This window comes from Falco punctatus (assembly GCF_963210335.1).
Source record: "Falco punctatus genome assembly, chromosome: 5".
Lineage (NCBI taxonomy): Eukaryota > Metazoa > Chordata > Aves > Falconiformes > Falconidae > Falco > Falco punctatus.
Genome location: NC_137584.1, coordinates 66275247 through 66298397, shown reverse-complemented (window position 1 = coordinate 66298397; position 23151 = coordinate 66275247). Strand labels below are relative to the sequence as shown.

General features: G+C 45.2%; 1 protein-coding gene across 4 annotated transcripts in view; it reads right to left on the bottom strand.

Annotated features, from left to right (window-relative positions):
* Positions 1-2029: 2029 nt before the first annotated feature.
* SESN1 (sestrin 1) overlaps positions 2030-23151 on the bottom strand; it is an 85277-nt gene continuing 64155 nt past the window's right edge. The window contains exons 1-10 of one of the 4 annotated variants that reach the window (XM_080389030.1): positions 20564-20702; positions 13086-13151; positions 11962-12162; positions 10866-11048; positions 7754-7996; positions 6352-6499; positions 5604-5716; positions 5178-5368; positions 4783-4927; positions 2030-3133 (exon numbers count right to left, since the gene is read on the bottom strand). In XM_080389030.1, coding sequence (XP_080245156.1) covers positions 3047-3133; positions 4783-4927; positions 5178-5368; positions 5604-5716; positions 6352-6499; positions 7754-7996; positions 10866-11048; positions 11962-12162; positions 13086-13151; positions 20564-20596 — 1410 coding nt within the window. In that variant the 5' untranslated portion in view covers positions 20597-20702 and the 3' untranslated portion in view covers positions 2030-3046. Of the gene's footprint in view, positions 3134-4782; positions 4928-5177; positions 5369-5603; positions 5717-6351; positions 6500-7753; positions 7997-10865; positions 11049-11961; positions 12163-13085; positions 13152-17698; positions 17846-18462; positions 18534-20563; positions 20703-23151 lie in introns of those variants that run through there. The other 3 variants (XM_080389032.1, XM_080389031.1, XM_080389029.1) reach the window with 3 other exon arrangements.

The following is a 23151-nucleotide window of genomic DNA, read 5'->3' as shown; positions in this document are numbered from 1 at the left end:
ACTTGTGGGTAACAGCCCCAAAATGCTGAATTCTGTGTATTCGTATGGCTTCTCCTCCCATATGAGTAGGAAGATTGTTGTGGCCTTTGCCACAAACCTCCGTGAAGCAGCTCTGCTGCGACTTCAGGTGCCCGTTCCTGTTCAGTGGCCACGTCCTTGGTCTCTGTCACACTGTTCATTTTTATCTGTGGTGGAGAGCATGTGCACACACACATGCACACGGTTTTGAACTGAACCTCTGAGGAGGACAGAAAGGTAAGAGCTGCTGGAGAGGGCTGTTAGTTGCTGCTCCTGGGGCAGACAGCTCTGCCACACTCTTTGAAGCACAGACTCAAATTCCCATGTGTTTTTTTTGTTTGGTTTTTTTCTTAATAGTGTCCCACCTGGGCCCACGCAGCAGCCAACCATTCAGTTCCCATTGCTCGTGCTGGCACACACCCTCCTGTCACGTATTGCTTTTTGGACTGGATCCCCCATCGCCGTATTCTTTTGGGGTGAGCTGCCAGCACTGCCAGCACCTGCAACAACCGAGGTGCACAAGATGTTGCTGCTGCACTTCACAGCCACGGGCTGCGGCTCTGCAGGAGCTGCCTGGGAGCTGCCGGGGCTTACAGCCCACGGCACAGGGGCGTCACGGCTGCCAGTGCCCAAGGCAGTGCTGGGGCTTGTCCCTCCTGCCCTGGCATCGTACACAGCTGCTGCTCTGTGCTGCAGCCACCACCTCCACGGAGCATCTGGGGACTTAGTGGGGTTTGTCTTTAAAAACAAAAAAAGGGTTATCTTTGGTTAGCGCCTTGCTTGTTCTCTTCTACTTGGGGCCACAAACATCTCTGCATTTTTCATGGAAAATCCCCCCACATTTTCAGGCCCTTTCTCCACATTAAGCAGCTTGGTGTGCATTTAGGAGTGTCTGGGTTGGGGTTAGTGCTCCGTTTGGAAATGTGACCGCACCAGACCACTGCCACACACACCGCACTGGTCACCGCTTGCAAAGGGAGAGTGCCCGCAGGTACTGTGCGTGATGGGACCGGCCAGTTCAGGCTTCTCAGAAAATCTGATGTGTACCTTTGACCCCCAGAAAGCAGCAGAAGAATGAGGGGCTGCAGAATCTCCATTTACAGACTGGAAAGACACTTCTGCATGCTTCGGCACGGCACAGCTTTGTGATATGCCCTTCGACAGGAAAGTTTTGCTCTGGTTTTGGAACATTAAAAATCCTGTATTTTTAGTTAAGAGGAAACAGCAGATGCTTCCTGTTAGTCACAGTTTTTGACAGTTTATTAATCTTTCTCCCCTAGATCTTTTTAGATATTTTAGCTTCTTGGACTGTAAATGTAAAACTGTTCTCACAATGTTTCATAGTAAGATAAACCAGTCTGAGCCAACTGAGAACCAGGCCAGAAATCTTAATTTAATTCTACCTGTGGGCTTGCAAATAAGGTTCCGACCTTCCTGTAAGGAGGTGGGAGTTCCTACACTTGCACTACAAACCGTTGCAGCCAGCTGCAGGAGCATGGCCAGGAGGGTTTGTCAGCCCCTTGCAGCAACTCCTGCTGCAGTTTACCTCTTGCCGTAAATTCCTCAGCCTGACTGCACAGACCGGGCTGTGCCTCTGATGCCAGATATCCTTTTGGCACTAGCCTATGAAAATTAGCAGCACAATCTAGAACTAAGTTCACTACTGGAGGATTTTAAAATCAGTTTAATTCTTAAAACAATATTTAGAGTAAGTGATTACATAAACATGCAGTTGGAATCTCTGATCATATCAGGCCTGTGAGGAAAGAGAAAACCCGACACCCGAGGGTGGAGGACTATGGGAAAATAGGTGCTCCTGCTGTAGTTTTAATGAAGATCTAAATCAATTTTTTACACTTCAGTCTTCTCCCATCATTTTAGACTCAGCTGAAAAATTCGTGGTTTGTTGTTTGTCTGCTCAGTTACCGTTTCAAACATTTTAAAATGGTCTTTGAACCAGGAAGTAAACCAGTAAGAACAGAAGCGTAAAGTTAAATGACACAAGAACACGAAGAGAAAAAGTTGTTACCTTTATTTAAAAAATACCAATAATACTGACAAATTTAAAAAGCAATTCACACTCATACAAAAGTATTCATGTGTTCTCCAAAACCTCTGTATATTAAACGTCAGCATTTTGATCACGTTTCGATTTACTAAAAATAGTTGGGTTTTAGCCTAGTTATTTAAGCAACTGCAAAAATCAGTAAAACCAGCGTTGGGCGTGTAATACAGTAGGACTGTTTGGCAGTCTGGAACAACACTCCCACCCCTTGTCCTAGCTCCTCCTTGGAAAACAGGACAGAAGCTACTCCACGCTTCACATCATTAGATCTCTCAAAAGCTCTGAGGACTCGAGTCCTCTTCTTTCGGTAGGAAGACCATTGCACTTTGGAGCTCACCAAATAATGCTGAACAGATGTCCTGTAGCATTTTAAGGCTAAACTATGTGAGAAAATCGACTGCTATCTTTCAAATTATCAGTGTGGACAAAAGAGGTTTAGTTCTGATTAAAGAAGGAAATCTAAATAACAAGGCTTTTCTGAAACCACACACAGTAAAGGCTCAGACAATAGCAGTGCTCACTTTCAGTTTTAGCTTAACTGGAACAGCCTGTGTCTGTTCACTCCACCAGCACAAATAGCAGCATCAAGATTTTCTAAAATTATTCTCGTAGGGAAAGCAAATGTCATCAAGTCCCACTTCTTTTCACGCTCCAACTCCCATAGTATTTGCCTTAACACAAGATCTATGTATCTATCATTTGCTATATTGCCACAAGTTCATAGAGTGTCCCGTGCTGTCTAAAGCCAAAATACCATGAGCAGGCAGCACTTCTGCACAACCCTGTCTTTTCAACTGCCAAGTGGCAGCAGCGATATTCCAAACACGGAAATAGCTGAAACTAAAGGAGTTATGGCACAATGGGCATCTTAACTTATAGCTACCGTTGGTCCTGAGGCTTCATATCTTCCTCTGCCATACTGCAGCTGCAGAACATTCCAACGTCGACAGGCAGCCAGAGACATCAGGTCATATAGCGAGTAATAGCTCTCAGAGCATAAAGTAGTTCGGCTTGCATCCGAGCTTCTACCAGAAGCAAATTTACATGGACCTTTGAGAAAGAAAAGAAGTTATGCTTTAACAGCGTGCTCCAGTGAAAGGAAGTCTGTGGGGCTGTGGTTTGTACGTGCAGTAGCAGTGGGGGAACACTTTGTGTTTCAGCTACCCAGGGAATTAGTTCTCTCTCTAAAACTTGCGGAGGGCGGAGAGAGCGAACAAATGCTGTGCGCAGCGCAGCGGCACAGCGCAGCGCTAGGGCAGAGGGATGCTGAAACAGGGCCAGGTTCAGAGGAAGAGGCAACTCATCCTTTAGGAGCCCATCTGGTTTAGCTGGGAAACACAAACTTTCAAGCACAGAAGCCCTTCTTCAGCAGCAGACTATATGCAGCTTAAACATAATTGTTCAAATTTTGCTTAATTAAGCAAATCAATTAAAGCCAAAAGGGTGGTTGGTACCTGCGGAGCAGAGGGGGCTGTTAGCAAAGGAAGATGTGATAAGGGTGTTTGCCCCTGTGGGACAGAGAGAAACACACCAGTAATTACCACCTGAACACCACGGTGCGGTTAGCCGAGGTGAAGTGCAAGAAAAATCCAAACATGCCATAAACTATTATCTTTATTGAGCCAGAGGTGTTCAGTAGCTACCGGAGGTAAGAATTTTAGTTCCCCAGCTCACCTCCTCAACGTCTTTACTGTATTTCTTTGAGGACTAGATCAGAAACCATGTGGGGGAGGAAGTAAAAATTATTCTCTCACTGACAGCAGCTTGGCTCTGAATTTGTTCTGCCATGTAGTGGCTGTGTGGATTAATTCACATGATTTCCATGAGGACGGGTGGTGACTGCATTCAGTGACACACACACGTACAATCCTTGGGGTCTGATGGCTATGGAGATGCAAAGTTTTGGGCTTTAAAGAAAGATCTGTGTGCTTGGAAAGCTTGTCTCTATCGGTTAGTCTAAGCAAAATAAACATACGCAGTATTTTACTTGAACAACCTTAAATGGCTGTAGCTATAGTACCCCTGTTATAACTGGGTGTCTCTATTTTCACAAGGAGTTTAGCAAGAAATAGAGCCTCTGAGATAAACAGTGATTAAAGCACCTTTATGTTTCAGCACTGTATCAGCATTCGTTCTAACAGAGGCCTAGAACTGTTTTTCCAAAGAAAAAGTGGAGGACGTGAACTTGATGGAGTAGACGTCTGAGTTAACAGCAAGAAATACTACTGGGAGGTGCAATTCAGACTATAATCCAGCAGCAGGAATTCAGGCTTTAACACGAAGCAAGTATTTCGGGGCCATTGCACTAAAGATGACCACAGGACTGCAAAGACCTTGGGCCAGCAAGCAAGCTGCTCTAGCTCTGAGGCCAGCGGGTGGATCCCACCACTCCCCTGCCTCCCTGGGACACAGGCAGCACCAACCGACAGCAGAGGAGAAAGCTGCAGTTGAGCTGAAGCTCTACCATTGACATGCTTAACTTCCCCACAGCATTCCGAGCTTGGCCCATGTCAGCTGTTAGTAGCAACATGTGGTAGGAAATGAAAAATTGTTTCAGCCTGGGAAGCACGACACCTCCTAATGAATTATCTGAACACGAGCAGAACCCCAGTAACATCAGCTAAAGCTTCAATGGCTGGCTTGGTAGCTGTGGCTGTTAGCGTGGCAAACGTATCCCTTAGCACACATGCAAACTGTACCTTCTCAGAGTGTTCAAACTGCCTCCAGAAGCTATCATACATTCTTTTTGTGGTCTTTTCAGGAGTGCAAACCACAGTCTTGATATAAACTTTAAAGCTACGATCCAACAACTGATTAATTTCACCATAGTCATAATCATCGTATCTGTTTGGAACGGAAAGGAAAACAGTCATTTTCGTGAACCAGTTATTTCACTTGCATTGTTTCTAAGTTCCTATGGCAAAATAAATTATTGTGTAATTTGTACCACTACTGGCCCTCCCCCATTAACAAAAATATGTTTAAAAATACATGCACGTTTGCTTAATAAATACCTTTGCTTCACCTCAAGACAGAAAAACAAAAGCTGGTGCTACAAGTCTGACACGTTTAGAACAGAAGCAGTAAAACTGACCTTATTCCAAACATACAATGAATATAGTTCCAAATAGCTCGTCTTAGCATTGAGGTATCCACATCTTTGTGCGTGGCCATTGTGTTGTAAGTCAGATTATAAGCAATATGAAACTTCTCATCAAGTAGTTGTCCCACATCTGGGTAAAGACGATTAACCAAGGAATAGCCATGGTCTTCCCAGGAATAATCCTTAGAATAAAGAAAAATGCAGAAAGGAGCATTTCAGAAAAGAGCTTGTGAAGACCTAGCGCTCAGTGTAATTTCTCTCAGGGCAGGTAATCCAGGGGAGGGGTTCATTTCCTTGCTGTAAGCCTTCTCACCCATGGGGCAGGAAGGTACGGCACTGCCGCTTCCAGCTTTGGTGCCTGGCACAACAAACAGATTGCGCACTAAGCCTCCTGACAGCAGACCCCATCCTCGTTACCTGAACACGAAAGGTGGGCACGTGCATTCCGTGTCTGGAGAAGTCTTTGTAGCCATAGCTGGTATCCTCAAAGTGACGAGACACATCTCTCGTTGCTGCCGATTCTTCATCTTCTGTTAATTTCAAACAGAATTTCAGATTATTTCAGTTAGAACGAACTGGAAGTGTACTAGCAGAACTATTGCAGAAGAATGGGAGTCTGTGCTTTTTAAATAAACATACAGTTTCACTGGACTACCTGTATTAAAATTCTTTGATACAGCTCAGTGTGCCTACAACTATGGTTTTTTAGAGGCAACTCCACGAAAAACACCCAGATTCTTTCTTAGAGACAAACATCTTTTTCTCCCTTCTTTTGTGCACCAGTCTTCATCCCACCCCCTAAGTCTAGGGGACACTTGGATCCTAACTCAAGGGATCTGTAAAAAAAATGTCAAGGGAAAATCTGTTTTGGAACAGAGCTTATTAGATTAGATTATTAATGATTCCACTTCTGTGGGAAATTTCTATTAAACATAATATTGGTCAGTGAGTGTTACGGTGTGTTTGAGAGAGGCTGCAAATCTCGGCACTGCTTTGCTTTTAAGTGTTCCGGGAAGAAAACAAGGCACCCCTAATCTTGACCCCTTCAAAGAAATGGTAATGTTTTTGAGACAGCTGATAACACTTTTTTTTGCTTTTGTGGTAGAATTTCTTCAAGTGATTTGGAGAAGTCTAAATAAATATATATACACACTACATCTGTTACCTGAAGAACACACAAACATGCTTTCTCTCTTCTCTCTTTCAAAACGTGTAGCCATCTCTTCTTGGCTGGCTTCCTCTTCATCTCTACACTCCTGCAGCTGCTTCATTTTCTCCATAAGAGCTTCAACTTCACAGACGGACTCTGTAGACTTGAAAAGGAGAGAAAAACATTTCATTTCCGTGTAACAAGAATTGACAATGATGGCAGAAATTGTTAAGCCAGAAAATGTAAACACAACTTATGTTCTTCATTTACATCTTTAAATACTGATTTTTTTGAGAAGAACAGTACTTGAAAGAAATCTGTACTGACCCAATGGTTCACATTTAGTCATCATCTTTTCTCAGTTTGATCCCTAGTATTTTTAGCATATCTTGGGAATCGCAGCTTTTTGGAACAAGTAGTTCTCACATTAAAAGTAATTTCTCTTACTTAATCTAAATGTTTAACAACTGAAAAACAAGGAGTTGTAACAGAAATTTTGATACAGGAAGTAACCACAATTTACTACCCAACTGTATTTTTCTACTTCTCTGCTCAGAGAGAAGAAACATATTGAAGGAAAAAGGAAGAGTGAGTGTTAGTGCAGATTTAACGAAGCCTCAAAGGAATGCTAGCGCAAGATAACCTTATTTCACAAGAACTGTTTTAACACCGCAACACACTATTAATTCAGTATCTGGTCTTGTAAAAATCCATCAGCATAAAGCAAAATAACATTATCTTAATGTACACATTTCTGCCCCTTTCCTCTCTGCCTCTTGCAGTTTGCTCCTTTGGAGAACCAGCAAACTCCATCAAACAAAATTTAAATGCCACCTACAACACTGCAGTAAAGTCTCACAGGCAGGGAACCTGCACTGAAAATACCCCGTTATCACGGTTCTTAAACCGACACTTAGTTCACATCATGCTTTTCAGCAGGTGGAAGCAAGCACACATCAGTGAGCTCAACTGCTGCAGGCAGCAAATACTATCTTAGAGACAGAGTCAGAAAATTGTGAATGGTCTGTTGTGTGCTGCATCACAAACACCTCAAGGCAACAAAGTCAAAGACTGGAACCAAAGGAAAAGCCACCTTTTCCTGGCCGCTGATGCTCAGGACACGTATCATGAACTAGCTGAGACCAGCAGTTGCCTCGGTTTGCCTATATGAATGACAAGAGACCAGAAAAATAGACAACTGAGACATCGTATCCGCGTCTCTCCCTTTGTAGCTTCCCTCAGTTTACCAGTGTGGTTTCAGCTTCTCCTAAATGTATCTTTTCTATTTGTTAGCCCTCATCTGGATTAGGCTAATCAATCCCACTCTCCCTGAACAAAAAGTGACAGGCACTCTCCATGAATTAAGTTTACAAAGAAACTACTACTGTTGAAAGAGACTGTTCAGACAGTTACTTACTGGAATACTTCCAGTTGGGCTGGCATGGATTTCGTCCACCCCATGGTAACCATTTGTAATATCGCAGATGCAATAGTTACTGACGGAAGGGGGCCTAAAGGTGTGACCCCCTTCACAGTCGATCTCGGGGCTGATTCCACAACCAAACGTGAAAGAAGCAAGGGAGTGGTAGTGTGTAAGGAGAACCACCGCATGGATCAGCTCTGCCAGGGACCAGCTGTTCTCTTCAGTCTTCAAAAGTTGCTTTAAAAATAATGCAAGACAAAAGAATTAAAGTCATTCAGATGATCCCACCTTAATGCAGCTTATTGGCACATTTCTTTACCAGATAAAATTATTTTTCCAATGTCCGCACTTGATTCCTGACTCTCTGCTGCCATTAGCGTGCTCAGTGTTCTGTCACACACTGCCACGGTGACCTGCCAGCCACAGACTCATATAGTTAAGCCACAAAGGACATGACTTCTCTCCCCCCTCCCTGCCCCTGAGCTATTGAATCACAGAATCATTTAGGTTGGAAAAGACCTTTAAAATAATCAAGTCCAACTGTTAACCCAGCACCGACAAGCCCATCACTAAACCATGTCCCTAAGCACCACAATTACCCACTTTTTTAAACGCCTCCCTGGGCAGCCTGCTCCAATGCTTGACCACCCTTTCGGTGAAGAAATTTTTCCTAATATCCAATCTAAACCTCCCCTGGCATAACTTCAGGCCATTTACTCTTACCCTGTTGCTAGTGCTCTGGGAGAAGAGGCCGACACCCACCTGCCTACAGCCTCCTTTCAGGCAGTTGTAGAGGGCAGTAAGATCCCCCTGAGCCTCCTTTTCTCTCGGCTAAACAACCCCAGTTCCCTCAGCTGCTCCTCATAAGACTTTCTCTCCAGACCCTTCCCCAGCCCCGTTGCCCTTCTCTGGACACGCTCCAGCACCTCCACGTCCCTCTTGCAGCGAGGGGCCCAAAACTGAACACGGGATTCGAGGTGCAGCCTCACCAGTGCCCAGTACAGGGGACGGTCACTGCCCCAGTCCTGCTGGCCACGCTGTCTCAGATACAAGCCGGGATGCTGGTGGCCTCCTTGGCCACCTGGGCACCCTGCTGGCTCACGTTCAGCTGGCTGCTGACCAGCACCCCCAGGTCCTTTCCCCCGGGCACTTCCCAGCCACCCTTCCCCCAGCCTGTAGCGCTGCGTGGGGCTGGTGTGACCCAAGGGCAGGACCCGGCACTGAGCCTGGTTGAACCTCATGCAACTGGCCTGGGCCCATCGGTCCAGCCTGCCCAGCTCCCTCTGCAGAGCCTGCCTGCCCTCAGCAGATCAACATCCCGCTCAACCCGGTGCTGTCTGCAACCTGAGAACGCACTCAATCAGGGGATCCAGATCATTGCTAAAGGTATTAAACAGGACTGGCCCTCGCCCCAAGCCCTGGGGATCACCATGTGTGACCAGCCACCAGCTGGATGTAACTCCATTTACTACCACTCTGAGCTCGGCTGTCCAGCTTTTAACCCAGTGTAGAGTACATCCGTCCAAGCATGAGCAGCCAGTGTCTCCAGGAGAACGCTGTGGGAGATGGTGTCAAAGGCTTTACTAAGGTTCAGGTAGACAACATCCACAGCCTTTCCCTCATCCACTCGGCAGGTCATCTTTTTGTAGATGATCAGGTTTGTCAGACAGGACCTGCCTTTCCTACACCCAGGCTGGCTGGGCCTGACCCCCCAGTTGTCCCGCACGTGCCATGTGATGGCACTCAGGATAACCTGCTCCATCACCTTCCCTGGCACCGAGGCCAGGCTGACAGGCCTGTAGTTCCCCAGATCCTCCTTCCAGCCCTTCTTGTAGATGGGTGTCACATTGGCTGACCTCCAGCCTGCTGGGACCTCTCCAGTGTGCCGGGACTGCAGATAAACGATAGCAAGTGGCTTGGCGAGCTCCTCCACCAGCTCCCTCAGTACCTTCAGGTGGATCCTATCTGGCCCCATAGACTTGTGCATGTCTAAGTGGAGCAGCTGGTCACTAAACCTCTCCTCCTGCAAACTGCATCAGTTTGGGTTTCTATTTTGCACCATATGGTTTGTATTGAGGCCAGACTGACTTGTGTTGAAATTTCACACCTCTGATGAAGATAGAACCACAACACTCACGTTTGTTTCTTCAACCAGACTTTACAGTCTCAGGAAACCCTGACAACTCCTTGCAGATTATCTGTGTAAAAAGCCTGGCATCAGGGCCAGGCTCCCTCCATCTTGCCCCTGTGGGTGGAATGCTCTACATTTGACAAGCAGCTTCAAACCCCAACTTCCCCTTCAAGCAGGAAAGTGTGGGAGGTCTGGGGCCTTCTGGCAGAGCACACACCCTCCCCCACAGCCCAGTGTCCTGCCTCCCAGCAGGACCTGCTTCTGCCTCTCCACCTGGCAGACACTGCCGAGAAAGTCCCAGCACCCACTTCCTCCTTGCTAAGGGTAAAGGGCAGAGCAGAGGAGCTGCTCCAGTAACCGCAGCCAGGCCCAGGGCAGGTGTGCTCCTGCTGAGAGCTGCCATCGCTGCACGTGCTCTTGAAGCTGGCTGATGCAGGTACCCCTCAGAGAAGGGGGCAGCAAGAACAGCGACTTGACGGCTTGTTTGTGCTGCAGTCCTGGCTGGTTTGTACCACCGCTGCTCCCCTGGGCTGTTCTGCCAGCCTGCTCCTTCCAACCCAGCCTGAAAACTATGCATTTGAACCAGCAGTAATTGAGACAAAAGCACAGTGACTGGTGTTCTGCCTAACCCCTGGCAGCATCTCAGAAACGCTCAGGGAGTTCTGGCTACCGAAAGCACATGACGTAAGGAAGCGCACATCTGAGCACATTGTCATCGCACCAACAGAATTCTCACAGGACAACTCTGAAATGTCACTGTGTTGTCAAGTAAATTTGTTCGCCATTTAAGACTTGTTATGATCATCTTAGTTTTAAAGGGCACAACTGATATATCATGCAGTATCACAGTGATGTAACACTGAAGTAAAAGTAACACAGAACATCTTTCACTCTGTCTGGCTTTTAACCCTAAGAATGTGTGATTGCATTACTGAAAAATAAGGGTACATTCACATTACTCCATGAAAGATTTACCTCAATATGTTCCTTGGTGATAAGCCAGGGTCGGTGAGCTAACATTTTGTTCAGTTCTCCTAAATTCTGCAGTTTTTGAGGTGCATTTTCTAGACCGTTCAACCACTTAGGGTCTCCACCGACATGAAGGAAGTCGTTCACATGAAGATTAACAAGGTAAGAGCACTGATGTCGTGCTGCAGCCTAGAAAGGAAAACAGATGCGATACAGAAAACAATTACAGTGCTTTATGACAAATACTGTCAGTCATCATCTCAAAATATTCACGAGCAAGACTTGCAATGATCAAAGGCTGAAGTAAAAAAACAGAGATTAACACATCAACCTGTTTTGATTATTGTTCTCACAACATAAATATTCCTCACTCATATACATTGTAACTATGCTGGCTACAGGTACAATGTGCCTACATCCAGGGAGAAGTACAGACATAGATTTATTGTATGTCCTGTGGCAAGCAATCCATACTGCATAGTACTACCCAGTGGAGAAGAAGCAAGGCTGCCTCGAAGTGAACCTTTACCAGCAAAGCCAAAAGCAGGTTCGAAGGGCAGCTTTTCAGCAAAGAACAGACCCAATATCATTTATTCAAACAGTAATGCTTTCCCCATCAAATTAAGACACGGCCCAAAACTTGAGTTCAACTTTAGCAAGCAAAGATCATTGAACTGGCAGATTCGAAATAATGAAATCAACCACTTTTGGCAGAAAACTTGCTTTGAATTTTGATATTCAGAAACATGGTAGGATGGACTACTGAGTTAGAGAGAGATGTATTTGACAGGACACATGCAAACAAGCCTTCCCAAAAAAACAGTTTCTGAGATACTAAGGAAACCAAAAATAAACAATCTTCTTATTTTTATAACAGATTTTCCCCCCCTCTTTCTCACAGTCCTACTGAAACTATGGACATAAAGAACTGGTCTTACAAAACACTTCATAAAGCAGACAAACAAACCTACTCTGCTTTTCCCCTTAGCTCTTGATGAAATTCCTTTCCAACTAGAAACTGCAAAACACGGTAATAACTGCTGTTAAACAAGACCAGAGATTGTTGCCAAAGTGGCTGTTTCTGCTTTATGTTCCAGCATACCATTATCCCGATGTAGTGTCGGTAATGCAGCGGGAGCGGGCCATCCATCTGCAGTAGATAGTGCTGAGTTTTTAGAAAGCTTTCAAGATACTGTGGGTGGAAAACCATCACCAAGGTAACGTTGTCCAGTCGGCCCAGTGCAGCAAAAGAATCTGCAAACAGCGTGTGCATCATGGTGTCTTCGTTTCCCACTTGAATTGTCTGATTGAACAGAAAGAGCAATTAACAATGTTGTCTAAGTACCACCATTAAAATAGTAAATAAATACATTACCACAGCACCCAGAGGCCCAGTGAAAGGAATTATGTTATAAATCTATTAATGGTATTAAAATAGTGCACATAAGGCAAAGCACATGAACCCCCTTTAACACCTCTCATTTAGGGGATCACAAGTAGTTATATCTGCTAAAGGGGATTTTTGGCTTTATACTTTCTCTTCTACAACATTAATTTCTCATTTTAACAGTCTCACCTTCACTTTCTTGAATACTCCAAATCAATCTTAGTTTATTGTAACAACAAAAAGCTAATTGGGTAATCGTTTTTAATAAGGGAAAAAAGAGGGAAAGTAGTAAAAGGCTAGCTAAGATGACAATAGAAAGAAATACAAGGAAATTGAAACTTAAAGCTCTAAAATTCCTAGAAAACCACAGGCATATGACTAACTTTTCCTCTGCTCCCAATTCTCTTACCAGATGATCTGGAGAGAAGCACCAGAAATGCTCAGCCACAGCACTCTGAAGCTTCTCAGATTATTCAGAATGGTAGAGGCAGCTCAAGAAAAAGCAATCCCAGAGCAGGGGGGCAGGTGCCTTGTGGACCAGTAGGAAAGTACATCTGGGTGTTCACAAGGAAACAGACACCCTTACAAAAGACAGTATTGGGTTTCTTTTATGCTAGACAGCAGCACAGGAGGGGCCATAACTAATTCCAAAGCTCCCCAGGGCTCCCACTGCTTCTGTACACTAGAAATGTGGCCAAAGTCTCACCAGGACTGAATGTGATCACAACTGAAAATATTTTGCAGCTCAACAGCTGTCGTGAAACCAAATGTGGGTTACTACTAAAAGGGTGTTCCTTAAAAGCATAAAGTTCACTGTGTACTTGAAAACACTACCACACCTCCTTCTCGGGGATGAATCTGCTTGGTCCGTGTCCCAGTGGTCTAGGAATTCTTATTCCAAGTTCCTAGAAAAGAAGATTACACCATCTCAGCATTTAGTTATAAACAGCTTTTCAGCTGTGGTTGCAAGAAAGAAAAAGAGTTCTCCATTCACAGCTGGGCTTATTTGGGTACTCATGGTACTCTTACATAGGTACTTTTACTAGTACCATTTGTACAAATGCAAATCATTTCTTATACAAGTGCTTTATAATTAGCCATGCTTGTTTACAGTGTACTGCCCTACTCCAGAAACAAACAAACAAAAAATCAACAACAAAGGCCCTGCCAACCAAAGAAAACACCAACAAATTTATATGCACACACACACACACACTACAGCCTGGTTCACAGAAAATTCTGCATAAAGCATATTTTGGCAGGCTGTCCAGGACAAGGAGTTCAGTACATAGCCGGCTGCTGTCTGGTTATGCCACTGATACAAAACCAGACTGATGTGTGTGTGTACATCCGCAGTACGCCAGCACATAACACTCTGTGCATCTGTCAGGAAATGAAACAGCTGTAACCCTAATCAGATTTCTTTTTCCCCAACCTCAAAGAGCTCTTAAACTGCTGAAAGTACCTGATCTACATTTGCATCTGCTTTCTTTTCAAGATAGGATAAAAAGCTAAGGAGGGAGGGGATTTTGCTTAATCAGAACAGCAGCAGCCATGTCCCTGCACACACAGCTGTGGACACACTGCAGGTAAGGAGGAGGCTGGCTACCCCTCCAGCAGCTCGCCACTTGCCCACTCCCTCAGCTCGATGAAGCTTTCTGCCAGGCCTACAGCACCCTGGACCCTTTGTGCAGCCAAGGAGCAAATTGCATGAAAGCTTTCAGTGCATCTGTGTCCTGGTTGTTAAACCATTCCCTTTGGAAGGTGGGAGCCATGGCTTCCAGGGCAGCTCCTGCATTTGGCATGGAGCAGCCCTCAGAGAAGGCACAGCAGGGTCCAGAGGGCAGGTACCAAAGCAGGACATGGCCTCAGCTCGCACACACACGCCCGCCTCCCCAGCACTAAGGAGGCTCACTCCTCCATGTGCGCATCACACTGCAAGCTAGCTCTCCTGAGGGGATTACTCCCCAGCCAGCAGCATGGTTTCCCCAGGAAAGATGCCACCTGAAGGAGCTCCCAGTGGGGCAGCTGATGGCATTGTGCTCTTACAGATGGAGGGAGACCTGGGATTAAAGCTGGGGATGGAGCTGAGTGCTAAAGACTAGGCTATATATATATTAGCATATATATATATATATATATATATAAGCTAACAGTTTGGGCTCCTTATCTGTTCCCTCTTCCTCAGTCATCTTTTAAAGCACATCCATTGCCTCTGTTCCATAGCCCAAACCACTCATTTTCTGATGATACCAATTCCAACCAGGTTCTCCCCTGAGTTTAGATGAATAAATACCATGTACTGAGCCAGTTCAGGCCACACAGAGCAGCACAGGGGCACCTTCATCTGTTTTAGGCTGCAAGAGCAAATGAAGCCCCTAAAATCTGCCTGCAAATGAGTTCTTAACTTTGCTACGCTTCCCACACACAACAGATACAGGCTGTTATAAACAAGCGACACTGGTTGCACTTTTCCCATCTTTAGCTGAGGTTTCTATTTGCACGAGAAGCAATTTTATTAATCAATTACCGTTCCCTGAACTTTCCCCTAAGATTAAAAACCAGCTTCAGAAAGCCAGAAGCAATCTGTGCAGGCCTAAGTCAGAACTACCAAAGCCCATCAGACTATGGCAGTCTCCTTAAATCCAAGTCAGATGCCTGCATTTCTCCAGTCTTATTTGGTTAAAGTGAGATCAAAGGGCAGCTCTTACTACTAGTCTTCGCACATTTTCCCTGGGGCAGTAAAGTTTGCAATGTAGCTTTTCCCTGCTGAGGGTCCCAACATTCACGATTTTTGCCTGTCAGCCAAGTCCCTAAGCAATGCCACTCATAGGGTGGAATTTCTATCTTAAAAACACACTCTTTCCTCAAAGCTCTAGTGCAGCTTCTTATCTCTGCTACAACTACACTAGCAAATTAGAGAAACATCTTACATCCAAATGACAGCAAGGAAAAAGAGTCTGTATGCATCATTTAACTTAGTAGGTGTCTGCAGTTGTCTGCCAAGCACTCCAATAGAAATATCCTGAAATTTGGTTCTTGAACAACTACGTTTCAGTCTTCCCCTTTCCCAGGACAGTTATGGGGGGCAGGGTGGGGAACTACCCACCAAGATTCAGGAACCTGAGATCAGCAGGCTGCTAACATATTTTGGTTCACAATATAAAACACATCAGTATCCATACACCTCACACTTTTTTTTTTTTTTTAAGCATGCAGAAGTCAAACTACTATGGCTACACTGCATATAACAGGTTAGAGAACTGAAATAACCAAACCCTCTCTGCAAAGTGACTTGAGTTGTTTTGAGGATTGAGTAAGTTGCTTTGTTTTCCCTCAAGAGAGAAAGCATCCCCCTGAAATCATGGCAGGCACCAGCCTAGTATTTGAGAAGCCTGGGTTCAAGTCTGTGTTCTGACAGAGATGCTACAAAGGATTTGTGAAGATGAGCCTCAGTTTTCCATCTGCAAAATGGGGGTAAATACAATTCTCCCAGAGGGTGCTGAAAACAGAAATAAGCTTGCTGTCATAGGGTGCGCAGTTACAACAGTCATGAGAATTGCATAAATTCTGACCCATTAGAAATTGTCTGAAAACTGTTATTCTTCAGTTACAAGCTATGGCAGACTTTCCTCCTTTTTTCAGAAGCAGCATTTAAGTCATCCCACTACTTCAGAAATAACCAGGCATCTCTGGGTGTCTGCCAGTATCTCAACATTTCAAATACTATATAGACAGCACAGTAATAATTCTCAAAACAGCGAACATACTTCTATGCTCCACGATGGCTTTCACTAAGCCTCCATCTTCCAAACACACTCAAGGACCACCACTCTCCTGATGAGCCACACCACCATGTCCCTCTCCCTCACCTTTCTCTTAAAGCAACACCTCACCTGGAACACTGACTGACAAGCACTCAGCAAAGCAGCAGGGACTACAGGATGAGCAGCAGTTGCAAGCAACCAGTATTTTGGTTATCACAAAAGTATACGCAGCTTTCATGTGATTCCAGACCACCGGAGCTGCACACCAAACTGACCTATTTTGTGCCATGTTTTCTGCATCAAACTTCTCCTGGCTTCTTTCCTCCTGTAAACCTTGCCACACCACTTCCATTCAGCCTAGAAATTCTGCAGCTGAATACAGCTCCAAGCTCAGCAGAAAGCCAACCACAACTGAGGCTTTAGGTGCAAATAATATGCAATCATAACAATGCATCAGAGGCACCCCGTCTTCAAAGCCGGAACGTAAAACTCAAGATGGCTGCAAAGCTGAGCACCAAGGGTGGAATCAATTTTACCTTCAACATACAGAAGCTCACAGCTCACAGAGAGGTGTGCCACACCAGGTGGCAATCCACTCTGCTCACCTTTCAAAAGTACCTTGACAGAGAAGCAAGACTGGAGCCATATAAATGCTGCATCGCTATGCTGGCAGAGATGACCTCAGAAAACACAGAAACGCCCTCTCTTTCCCCTTATGTAACAGAACTTGTATTTCTGTACAGCCACTATTATTTCCATGGGAACTATGTTCACCAGATACCTACCATTTCTGAATCTACATGTCCCTCATCACTGCCATATCTGAGCATCTCATGTATTTAACTCGCGCAACTTTCCTCTGAAGTTGGGCAAGTATATCTTCCATTTAGAAAAAAAACGCTGAGAAACAGAAAAATTACATGTCTAACAGAGGCTGCTACAGAAGACTGGTGGCTTGAGCTGGGATCTCTCAAGTCACAGGCTAACGCCCCAACCACCAGACTGTGCCTTTTCAGAGACTTCTCAGCCAGGAAATATGTTTTATGCAAGTTTACACCAAGAAACAGCTCTTCAGAACTTAGACAAAAGAGTTAATGAAACAAGTCTGCAAACTGAATGATATACTTCTCAGTTACCGTGCCCTCTCACCAGTCTGGCCCACTTAACACATATAATTCCACAATGACAACCAGAGCAAAGATCTGTACTGCATTCACATATATTCTCAAAGACCACTCCAAAACCACAAACATGTATAAACTCACTTTACTTACAGCTTTTCTGTATCTGACTCAGTCAATCAAGCCCGCTTTCAGGTAGCTTATTTAAGCAAAAGCTTGAGATGGAAAATTGGAACTGCAAATGCTTACAGTAAGTTTTTAAATACTTAAAAGTACAACACAAGTCAGTTCTGCTAGTAATAGAACATCTGCTTTGGTTCTGAACCTCTAACATATAAGAGAAGAAAACAAAAACGTCATTCTAAACAGACACTCAGTATCAGAAATCCCACCTAGAAATACTGGAGTAGACATAAGTTACAAGCCGAGACACAGGGCCGCTATAGCAGGAATAGCGACCCAACCTTAGCTACAGCTCTGCCCCACAGTGTGCCTAAAATGCTTTTTCAGATCCCTGTTCCTCCCCCACTACTGGCTCCCATCAGCTAGAGCTCAGCCTCTTACCACAAATCCTCTCCCAAAACTCAACTATAGGTTTGTCAGATGAGTATGGGGACTGTTACCAAACTCTTCATTTTCGGTCACTCGGGATTCATGAGCTGAGCACTAGCTGTGAACCACGACCTTCAGACTGCTGGTGTTAGCACAGTGAGTCATTTTGCTCCCCTCAAGTACAGTCAGTACCAATATCAAATGTTGTATCTCCCAGACAGACTTATTTACATACTTACTTAAGCTTCCTCTAAATGGCAAAAAGAACATTTTTATCACAGACAAGCCACAGGCAAAGTGAAAATATAATTATCAATTTACTTCACTAAACCGCACATGCATTAACATCTTCATCTGAATCATCTGTGTCCCGATTAAGCACTAAATACTGCTAGATTCAAACAAAATTATATCAAAGTCACACACTGTAATGCAATATAAACCAATCTAAAGGAAGGAACCAGAGAAGGGAAATGAGTTTGAGGTAACATCTTTCTAGACAACCAGCGATCATTTTACACAATCTAAGTGTATTCCTACCCAACCTTAGGGTTAAGAAAGACAAGGAGCTGGGGGGTTAAAACCTCTTCAACGCATCCCCTCGTAGAATTAACCCCCACAACATGACAGCACTGAATTTTCAGCTATGGTAAGCATTTAAAGCTGTCATTAAAAATACCCACTTAGAGCTTTATATTCTTACAGGATAAAGTGCCCCAAAGCATCCCTGTCCAAGAAGCTAGCACTGCATTTCGAAGGGAGCCTTTGGTGCTTACCAGTCTAAGAGGCCTCCTGCTGCTGCTGCTGCACTCACTGTGTGGTTCCTACTTCCCCTTTAAAGGTCACTGACGGCAAAACCTCACTGGTGCAGACACCGACAGGCTACACATTTGGAGTTTCCTTGTTTAGGATCTTAACGACAACAACTGGCACAACTGCCCTCACCAGACAAGTTATTTGTTGTCACCAAGCTGATACATACTCAGCTTAAAAGTCCTATTTTCAGTTCTGCTAAATGCCGTAGATACTGTAGTTTCCTTACCAGATGGGTAGCTTTTGGAAATGAAGGGATTAAGAAACAAAGAGTAGTGATTAAATACTATTCTTTTCCTACAAACACTGATAAAAAGGAAAAGAAAAAAAAAAATCGAGAAATCCTACACCTTTTCTAAATGTAGGGCTAAGCAGATAGAACTAGCAGTTTTTCCTATTTTATTCATTTACCTAATCCAGAACGAGCTGCAATTGTTGTGGCTTTCTCAAGCAAACTATGACTCACGTTAAAGTGACAGAAAAATGATCCCAAATATGCTCACGTACTCTGAATTTTTGCACTGGTTCCATTTTCTGGGTATCTGAGACTGTCATTCAACTGAAGCACTAGACATGTCTGCACTTGCATGGACTTAGAGAACTGAGCACAAATACACCCCCCCTGCTACAAAGCACTTTGTTCCACAGACCTACCGCTTTTCACTGGACTTACAGCACAGCAAATGTTGAACTGTTTCTATTTCACAGACAATACGTTATTCTTATATACTTAAATACTTGATATATACTTGAAATACTTAAATTACTTTATTTTAATGTAAATATCAGTAAGTCTACTTTCTCTGAATGTCTAGAAGTCCTTTGAAATACCAGTTTTTAAAAACATCCCCAACCAGTTTATGTGACTTGATCCAAGACAGAAATCAAGGCAAATGAGTGTGTGCCCAAGGTCACACACCCTGTTCACAATGGCAGGAATAAAAGCAAAGCCCAGGCTCCTCAGTCTCAAGCTCTAACACCACTTTTCCGATCATCTTCTAGGATCAAGCAGTAACAGCAGGTCCAGCTGGAACACTCTCAAGGCACTTAAGTGCTACTACCTATTCTTCCTCAGCAGTGACAGCTCTTCCTGAAGTGGTTTTGTGACACAACTGTCTAGAGACCACAACCCAATTTACTTTTGATATGAGCTCACTGAAACCAAGAGGCGGAATTTCAGTGATTAGTGCCTAGCTTTTCAATATGCCAGTTCTGTCATCTGTACAATGAAACAAAAAGTATTAAAGGGGCAAAGGATTCGGAAGGAACATCTGCAAATTCCACGCTCTAAACACTGTTTAAATACCAATAAATCAGTAACACAGAGGGAAACAAGTTTAAACATGACAGTTACTGTCTGCATTACACAGACTGTACTGCTGGACTACGTCAAAACAAAGCGATTTGTACCCAAGAGGTACTAGATCTGTGCAACTCAGAAAAATACAAAATCTTTCTGTGGCAACCCACAGCAACTTGAGGATTTAAAAAAATTCCTTTAAAAGGAGAATCTTAACGTGGTGACACTAGGAAACTTAAAAAGATCCAAACCAGCATTTTAATTCCTGTCCAAAATAATGCTATTGACTTGCCTTTGTTAACAATTACAGCAAGCTTTCTCTACGAGAAACACGAGACCAGCCTCACTGTTTCAAAAGGATAATCCGAGTCTGTGTAAGAACGAAGTAAATACCAGGCAATTCAGAGGCAAAAACTACCTGGATGAGCCTAAAACCCACCACCACACACACAAGCGGTACGCAGCCCTGCCGGGACCAGGTGGCAACAGGGAGGCTAACGACAGCACCTGCACTGCCGCCGCAGGCAGCAGCTAGATACCCCGTTGCAGGGCGCTAGGAAGGACCCGCAGACCCCCAGCAGTCATCCCCCGGTAGCTCCGAACGCCTTCGCGGGTCGAGCGAGAAGCCCCCAAGGAAGCGCTGCGCCGGCCCCGCAGCTGCGCCGGGACTCGCTGGCTGCAGGGGGGCCGCCTTCCAGCAGGGGCTTCTCCCGGGGAGCAGGCCCACCGCCCCGCGGCCCAGCCCCTCGCCACCCGCGGGGTACCTGGTGCTGGGGGCCCGGCCTCGCCACCCTCATGCCAGCGCCGCGGGGCCGGGCCGGCGCGCTCCCCTCGCAGCCCCGCCGCAGCAATGCAGCAGAGCCCGCGCCGCCGGGGCGGGCCCTCCCGCCGCCCCGCCCCCTCCCGCCCCGCCCCCTCCCGCCCCGCGGGCGGAGCGGCGCGGCGGCCGGGGGACAGCTGCGCTCCGCGGCCCACCGGTTGCTCCCGCTGCCCGGGGCTTGCCAGCCCCCGGGAATGCCAACAAGTGTCCCGGACGGGGGGAAAAGGGGCAGCAGCCGCTGCCGCGGGGGAGGCCCCGGCCCGGAGCCGCCCAGCCCGGGAGCAAGTGCCCCCGCAGCGCAGAGCCGCCTACCCCGCCGCTCCGGGGAGGGCACGGCTGGGGCACAAGGGCCCCTCGCCCCCCTGCTTCCCTCCCCTCCCCAGCACCCAGCAGCTCTTTTGCCTTTTTTTCTTTTTTTTTTTTTTTTTTCTTTTTTTTTTTTTTTTTTTTCCTCCTCTCCCCTGTTCCTTATGCAAGAGTTTCTACCTTCTTTTGAAGCAACAAAGTAATTACGGCCTTTAAACTGAGAAATCACAGGAGGCTAACATTTTGTAGATATTTGTGTGACTAAGTATGCTGCTGCAGAAATTTGGCCTCCTGCCTATTCCCAAGATCATAACAGTCCTGGGCAAACATATGTTTTGCAATCACATCAGCAAAACACTCAGCCTTTGTTTGCAGCAGCCTGTACTTCTCTGTCGACCCCCCAGGGCTGTAAACTCTGCCAGATGCCTTACATCTCCCACCTCTTTTGCTTTGGATTTTATGACATCAATTATTTCAAAAGAAAAAAAGTCCCTAAGCTGGCCCACTTTTTTTTGTTGTTTTGTTTTTTGCCTCCACAGCAATCTAAGATTTAGAAAGCTGAATTCCGTTAGACAATTTTCCTTCAAATATTTTGAATTAAAACAAAATATGATGACCCTAAGGGGAGATCTACTATTTCAGTTTTGATGGGAGGAGGCCAGGACAGCTCTGAACCCTTGGTCACACTCATTTGGGAGAGGAAGGCTTCTGCCTACAATTTGGGCTGCTGGTTTTGAGTCCTGTCCAAGCTACCTAACAACCAAGCAGGGAAATTCCATGACACTGAACTTCACGCTTCTGTTAAATGTGAAACTGAACCTGAAAAGTTGTTCACAGGCTGTTCCTGTTATGGACATATGAATCATGCAGCAAAATACAGAAAACACTGAGGACAGCACTGTCAGAGGAATATAGCAGAATGACTTGAGGCAGCAGTTCTGCACATCTCTAATGCTGAAGTTTTAAAGGCTTCCTTTCCACTTTCCAAACACCCCCACCTCTCTGGGCTATGCAATTAACTTTGGAGAGCCAAGGCACACTCTAAGCTTAGTCGCAGTTACAAGGTTAAATCACCCAGAGATGTCCAGGTACCACAGCTCCTCACCTGGGGCCTTGGCTTCAAGCTGGTAAGTTTCTCCAGAAGAAATGAAGTGTGCTTTGTACCTGCTTGCACTTCATAAAATGCCCGACAGAAGCATGGAAAAAGAAGAATGCAATACTGGCAAGGAAGGTTGCATTTTGTGAGCTAATAAAACAAACTAATGAAGAACACTGTTTAATTCCCACTGGCTACTTCCTTACTTCAGGCCAAAACATAACAAAAAGAGAAGGAATGGGCTCCTCTTGCATCACAGGCAAGGAACTGGCTTATGCTTCAGAAAAAATGCTGAAAAAAAGAGAAATTACCTGAAAGCTGAAATGCAAGAAGATGCCTCGCACTATAAGAAGTTTTCCTGGATGTCAGATGAAAGGTCACCCCCTTCAATCAATTTGTTAACACCGTTTAAGGAATAAGCTGGGGGGAGGTGGGGTGGGCCAGGGAAGGGCAGCAGTCCCTCAGTTCCCTGGGGAGTGTGTTTCCCCCCCCTGCAGTCGATTGCCCTGCCTGGATATTTGTGAGGAAGCCTGTTTATGTTAACATTTGTTCCTATACAAAGAGCCTTGGCAGATGCAGATTTTTCTCTTGACATTGTCCAAGGGAAATTCTTTCTCATTAAACAGCCAACTCAACAGCAGAAGGTAGGAAATTATACCGTGTTCTTCACTTCTGCATCAGCATAGATGAAGGCAGTGACAGCGTGTCAGAAAAAGCATGTACAAAGGGGAAGAGGAAGTTAGCAAACAAATAATAATGGTCTTAAAAGCTCTCCCATATGGCTTGAGTACACAAGCTCTGCTCTGGCCCCAAGTACGTCCCTGCCTTAGCAGAATCTCATCACCACAGTCTGCTGCAAACGCTTTCTCCACCCCAGCCCTCACACAAGTATTTCCAAAATGCAACTCTTCCAAATCAAAGAATACACAAAATTGAGCCACATGCTCATCTATAAATCAGTACATAATTACAGAATCAAATTATTTCCATTTGGGGGGCTAGTAAGACTAGCTACATGAGCAATTTCATGAGGGAATATGGTTTGACACCAGCACAAATTACATTTGGGTACTAATGAGTGCAGAACCCAGTGCAGCTGGGGGACACAGGGACAGATCTATGGTACAGTT